Here is a 6,541-nt window from a genome sequence, read left to right as displayed (position 1 = left end):
AATATGTCTATAGAAAGCTTGAGTGAACAAATATTATCTGATTATGCAATCCATATGAAACCATCCAATATTAAATTGGCTATGATATAACCATGGCTGTGTATTCCACTATATTCACTACAGTGGCTGGAAACATTGTTTTCATTCATAATTACTTGCATGGATTCACATCGCAAATCAATCAGCAATTGAGAAATTCAGATTCAAATTCTAGACATGCCCCTTTGTCTCTTGATGTTCAATGCAGACTTATGCCCGTCTCCAGTAGAGATCCATTTCCTGGAGAGTTTAGGTGTAGGAGTTTAGTCTTAATTACAACTTGTAACTTGTGGTAGAACTCCGACTTGTACCACGTGATAGCTGTACCACCTGACCACTGCAGATTCATTTGCCGTTGATAGTGTTGCCATAAAAACAATCAATCATCTCCTAATTATGGTAATTATTACGACGTCCAACCCTAATCAAACACACCTGAACAAGCTAATCAAGGTCTTCAAGATTAGGCTATATTAGAAAGCTGCAGGCAAGTGATTTTCATTAGGGTTGGAGTTACCCAGACCCCCAATTGGATCTTTAAAAACGCATTTTCAAAAAAGTGTTTTAAACTCTTTTGATAGCGTTTGTTGTGGGACTCAGCTGATATTTTGATGCGGCAACAGGGGTCTTTCTTTGTAGTTTTGTGGTCCTTGCTGTCTGCCCCTCCTGACTCACTAATTCAGTGCATCTTCCAGCAGAGTTGATTTTGAGATTGCAGGTCGAGAGGATGACAGCTCAAGTGTACTGCTCGTTTAGTGCCGTTTTATTGAGTCTGTCTGCTTGTTTAAGCACAACAGACGCTGGAGTCCTAGGTGAGAAGTTCTTTTAGCTTCATTACGCAGCCCGAAGAAGTGCATAAATAAAGTGCCTTACAAAATTTGATTTCCGACACATCTGCTTGCAAAAATGCAGTACAGACGTCAAGTGGAAGTTCATCTTTGTATGTTGGTTTAGTTTTAATAATAAGCAAAGTATAAATATGCAAACTGTCATAAGTTTATGCATTTTTTTCATTGTACAAGTAAAACCCATATAATCACTAATGGGCATTTTTGTTTACTGTTAAACACGAACATTAGTGTTATAATATGGCTGCAAAATTGTTACCGGACTGTATCAATCCTGAGTTTAAACTTTTGCCTAAAGTCTCTTTTTTTTTTGTTTGTTTTAAGAAATGCATAAGCCTACAATATAACGTGGGGAGCTAATTATAACCGATAACTCTGCATTTTACATATATAGTGGGTTTCTATATTTGTTTTGTTTTCTGTTGAGTGGCTTATTAAAATGCTTAAAAGGAAATGAGGGTGGTCATGGGGATGGCATCATTTTTGAAGATGTACACCAGTAAATTGGTATACAACAAATTAACTGTCCATGCTTTCTATCAGCATTGCACTATTACTCACTCTACTACAGTGGGGTAGGTTGTAACTTCACTCTCAGTCTTTGAAACTGATTGATGCGGTTTAGTGAAAAATGGTAGATTTCTAAGCTACTTGACTTGAAGCAGATAAATGTGTGAATATTATAAAGTTTGAGACTCATTGCAAAACCCCTGACTTGCAAATGCTGAAGCAAACTATTACAGCACTTCCTGGTCTCCCCTAATGATCCTCTTCTGTAGTGTCTGGTCAGTGTCCGGCGATGCTGAGGGGCGTGCCCTCCCGACGAGATTGCACTTCTGATAGAGACTGCTCTGGAGGACACAAATGCTGTCAATTTCCCTGTGGGTCTGCGTGTGTGCCGCCTGTTTTCAGTGAGTTTTAATTATTGATGCATGCTATACGTCTTCCAGGAAAAAAAAAAACCCTGAAAAAGTTTTCACTGAGGAATTGCTAGCAAGTTTCACAAATAATTGCAAAGAAACCGCGAGTAACACATTGAACTAAACGTGAAACTATGAAGTAGATGGACTGAATATTCCGGTAAATCCTCCTACGATCTTTTTTTTTTTTTTTTTTTTTTTCTTTCATACAGTGTATGAGACATTCAGTATTCAGTGACGTGGTTTCTCTGTCATGTGTCTCTATAACAGCAAAGGCAGGGGAGTGTCCAAGCACAAAGTCTGGAGCAGGAATGTGTGCAGAGTTGTGTTACTATGACAGTGACTGTCCGAACAATGAGAAATGCTGCAGCAATGGATGTGGACATCAGTGTATGGATCCATTTGCAGGTATTTGTGTTATTATATTAGTGTTTGGGTCAGCTTCCTCATTTCAGTTTGTCTTGTCTTATAATTAATCGTTCTCAATGTAAAAAGTATTCAGCCAATAGCACAGGATGGCTTTACAAAATTAATTCATATGATTAATAATACGATCATGATTAATAATTAAGAGGTGTAAAACTTGGTATTTGGGTTTTGTGCTGTATCTGAGACTGAATTCCTCTAAACGGACTGACTGAAGTTGACTATCTGTATCCATCCAGTGAAGCCTGCAGCCGAACCGCCGAGGCCTCCAGGAAAGCCTGCAGCCGAACCTCCAAAGCCTCCAGGGAAGCCTGCAGCTGAACCTCCAAAGCCTCCAGTGGAGCCTTCTACCGAAGAGCCGGAGCCTTCAGACGAACTGCCAGTGATGCCTGCAGTGGAACCCCCGAAGCCTCCAATGAAGCCTGCAGCCGAACCCCCGAAGCCTCCTGTGAAGCCTGCAGCCGAACCCCCGAAGCCTCCTGTGAAGCCTGCAGCCGAACCCCCGAAGCCTCCAATGAAGCCTGCAGCTGAACCCCCGAAGCCTCCTGTGAAGCCTGTGGCCGAACCGCCCAAGCCTCCAATGAAGCCTGCAGCCGAACCTCCAAAGCCTCCAGGGAAGCCTGCAGCCGAACCTCCAAAGCCTCCAGGGAAGCCTGCAGCCGAACCTCCAAAGCCTCCAGGAAAGCCTGCAGCCGAACCTCCAAAGCCTCCAGTGGAGCCTTCTAACGAACTGCCGGAGCCTTCTACAGAACTGCCGGAGCCTTCTGCTGAACTGCCGGAGCCTTCTACCGAACCTCCGGAGCCTTCAGACGAACTGCCAGTGACGCCTGCAGTGGAACCCCCGAAGCCTCCAGTGAAGCCTGCAGCCGAACCCCCGAAGCCTCCAATGAAGCCTGCAGCTGAACCCCCGAAGCCTCCTGTGAAGCCTGCGGCCGAACCCCCAAAGCCTCCAATGAAGCCTGTGGCCGAACCCCCGAAGCCTCCAATGAAGCCTGCAGCTGAACCCCCGAAGCCTCCAATGAAGCCTGCAGCTGAACCCCCGAAGCCTCCTGTGAAGCCTGTGGTCGAACCGCCCAAGCCTCCAATGAAGCCTGCAGGCGAACCCCCGAAGCCTCCTGTGAAGCCTGCAGCGCCTCCAATGAAGCCTGCAGCCGAACCTCCAAAGCCAACTGACCCTTATGGCCAACATCCTGGCCATAAGTAATGTGACTATGCATGCAGTGCTGATTTAACCATTGGATGTATGGTGTTTTCCCTGTTTATCATCAAATAAATCTCACACTTGTAAGACCATTTCCTCTCTTTTTTTTTCCTTTTTTTTTTTAAGTGGGAAAACAAGGAATTAGATTTTTGTATTCCAGTGTTAGTTTGGCTGTGCTCATTGGAATCAATGCGTGAGATCCCACTCTCCAAAGCCACGCCTCTTTCAAAATGCTTGAACGCACACCAGAGTCTGTAAAGTGTCACAGGTTGAAAGACTGCACTAAATTGCCTCATGTCTAAAATGCATAACATTACAGTGATAATGAACATAAACAACTTGCAGTGCTCTAGTTGTACCACCTGACTGATGCAGATTCATTTCGGCGTTGATGGTGTTGACATGGAAACGTCTGAATCCAAATGCAATGATTGGACGAACAATTCTATGAATTCTGTGAAGTTTCAACCAGTATTGTCTATTGACCAATAGTCTTCTGCATTCTGAAGCATTTTAGTGAAATTGTCTTCTAGTGGTCATTTTATTTTAGGAAGTTGCAACTTCAAGCCTATTAACAGATGATCCCTTTAGTTACCTGCGACCAAATGAGTTCTGAATGCCTGTAATGCCGAGTTCACACTGCACAATTTTCAAAGTAGTCGGGTCACTGTTCTTTCCACATCGCACGGCTATCTGGGGTAACGTTCAGTTGCTGCTGTGTGCACGATGCACCGACGACAGTTTCACAGTGCATGACTATACAACCAAACCCACGCAAGAAGCGGCAGGAGTAGTTGTGGCTGAGAGGTTATGGCGATGGACTTGAAATCCATCAGGGTCTCCCCGCGCAGGTTCGAACCCTGCCGACTGTGTGGCTCTTTGTCTGTTTGCGACAGGAATTGTGACATCTAGGAGCTTTGTACGAGCTGCTTTTTTTTTTTTTTTTCTAACACGGACATTGGGCTCTTTTCAAGCCTGAAGTGGGCATCGTTTCAAAAGGCCCAGATCATATGTGATTTTGGCCATTCTATTCAGGCTGTCGGAGCAATGGCGTTGGCATCCCCCGACAACTTCACGGCCTTCATGTTGTGCAGCTCAAGAGTCGCCGCATTATATTTTATGGAGAATCTTGGATATTAGTGTTTTGAAATGTTGCATTCGTTCTCTCTTAGAAAAGTCAAACAGAAACCTACTCATTATGTCCCAATTGCTCTTTTGTCGAAACCACCTTAGAGTTAGCAACATGCCATGAAAAAAAACTCCACTCTTTCAATGGCAGTGTTCCTAGCTTTGGAAGGAGCAGCCTATCTCTCTCGTCCCTTTATAAATTGTGGTCTTCATCCTTTAATACCACAAACTTTAAGCTGACAAAGCATGAACACTTTAAGGAGAAAGTGCTGTTATATCCCTAGGGTGGCTGTTCCCTGTCAAAAGCCCGGCTAGCTCAAATGGTAGAGCATCAGACTTTTAATCTGAGGGTCCAGGGTTCAAGGAAACTTCCCCTAATCTCTTGCTGTGCTCTTCCCAGACTTTGAGAGAGGTGGTCTTCCTCTTCAAGATAAGGGTTATTTCCCAGCATTTGGTGTTGTTTTGCCTGCTGTAATGCTTGGTTACTAGGGACTTTAAGCAACAGCTGCGGATTGCCCAACACTGCCGTTCCGGCAATGGCAAAGAGCGCAAAAATCACTAAGCGACAGTAAAGAGGACGGCGTAGGGGTAATTTAATCATCAGACAAAATACAAAAAAAGGAAGTGATTTTAAAAAGGAAGAGAAGGGTTGCTTTTGGCATTTAATGATATACAGAAACGATTACAATGCCACATAACCTAAAACATAACATTAATATTCTTAATCTGTCACGTAGTAACGACTACGGCAAATCAGCTGTTCTCCCGTGGTAGACGGTTACAGTAGAACGTCGCGAGGTAGCAGTTAATGTCGTTCGTGCGCAATAGAACGACAGAATGCCGTTCCACCAGAGGCTGTTGCTTAAAGTCCCTACTGTCTAAGCAAGCGGTGGTGGGGGACTTTGAGAGAACTGAGCTGAAGCTTGCCGTTGACTCTGTACGTGCAGGCCCGGGGCAAGTGGAAAGATTGCTTTCTCTGTATAGCATTTAGTACTCTGCGTTGTGCCCGCAGCATCCCCAGTCCAAATCCGGATGATGGCATCTTTTCGTGTAGGTGAAGACGTTGTTGAACTCCTTTTTGCCAACACAATATTTTCGCCATCCACATTGATAGTTGGCCCCGGTGTTCTCTGAGCATGTGACTCACTGGTGGGAGTAGTCGTGGCCGAGAGGTTAAGGCGATGGACTCGAAATCCATTGGGGTCTCCCCGCGCAGGTTCGAACCCTGCCGACTACGTGGCTCCTTGTCACTTTGTCTGTTTGCGACAGGAATTGTGACATCCAGGAGCTTTGTACAAACTCCTTTTTTCTCTAAAATGGAAAATTGGGCAACCCACATCTCTTTTCAAGCCTGAAGTGAGCAGGTTTTTGTGTAGGCGAAGACGTCGTTAGTTTATAAATAAGTGTTTTGGCACACCTGTCCGAGTGGCGCTACAAATTCTTCCAAAATCTGATTTTATGTTATGTTATGTCTGATTCGGGCATGTTAAAGGGGACAAGATGTAAAATGAGTTTCTGATGTCCCCAGAGTGTGTATGTGAAGTTTTAGCTCAAAATAGCCAACAGATCCTTTTTTAACAGCATGTTTAAATTGTCACTTTTTGGTGTGTGCCCTTTAAATGCAAATAAGCTCTATTAGCTCTAAATCACTATTGGGTGGTTGTGTACACACACTGCCAACACACATTTATGTCCAAACAGCATGCAAAAGTGAATTTTGCCTAATAGGCCCCCTTTAAATTAGCATTCGACAAACGCGAACAAACTTTTACTTACGTACACTCACAATAACAATTAAATGTTGTGCTTTTGTAAAATAAAGAAAACAAACAGGGTGCGCTGTCTGCCGTCTCGGTCTCAGTCACAGAAATGAACCAAAACTCTACAGGCTACTTGCCTCGGTCACGATAAGAAATATGTCTATAGAAAGCTTGAGTGAACAAATATTATCTGATTATGCAATCCATATGAAACCATCC

At 43.9% G+C, this 6,541-nt stretch overlaps 1 protein-coding gene across 1 annotated transcript; it reads left to right on the top strand.

Annotated features, from left to right (window-relative positions):
- Window positions 1-539: 539 nt before the first annotated feature.
- LOC311088746 (uncharacterized protein) lies at window positions 540-3,533 on the top strand. The gene is made up of 4 exons (XM_084123028.1): window positions 540-851; window positions 1,667-1,798; window positions 2,078-2,215; window positions 2,473-3,533. Exons 1-4 carry the CDS (start codon window positions 767-769, stop codon window positions 3,435-3,437), a joined length of 1,320 nt encoding a protein of 439 aa, XP_083979154.1. The 5' UTR covers window positions 540-766; the 3' UTR covers window positions 3,438-3,533.
- The last annotated feature ends 3,008 nt before the right edge of the window (window positions 3,534-6,541 follow it).

The sequence above is a fragment of the Abramis brama genome, assembly GCF_963993115.1.
Source record: "Abramis brama genome assembly, chromosome: 8".
Taxonomy (NCBI): domain Eukaryota; kingdom Metazoa; phylum Chordata; class Actinopteri; order Cypriniformes; family Leuciscidae; genus Abramis; species Abramis brama.
Note: the sequence above shows the minus strand (reverse complement) of the source record. Positions and strands in the feature narration are given on the sequence as shown.

Excerpts from the sequence above, each read along its gene's own strand:
- LOC311088746 (XM_084123028.1), top strand. The coding sequence starts at position 767 with ATGACAGCTCAAGTGTACTGCTCGTTTAGTGCCGTTTTATTGAGTCTG. Across the intron at positions 1,799-2,077 it reads GTGTGTGCCGCCTGTTTTCA|CAAAGGCAGGGGAGTGTCCA; the intron begins GTGAGTTTTAAT and ends TCTCTATAACAG. Across the intron at positions 2,216-2,472 it reads GTGTATGGATCCATTTGCAG|TGAAGCCTGCAGCCGAACCG; the intron begins GTATTTGTGTTA and ends GTATCCATCCAG.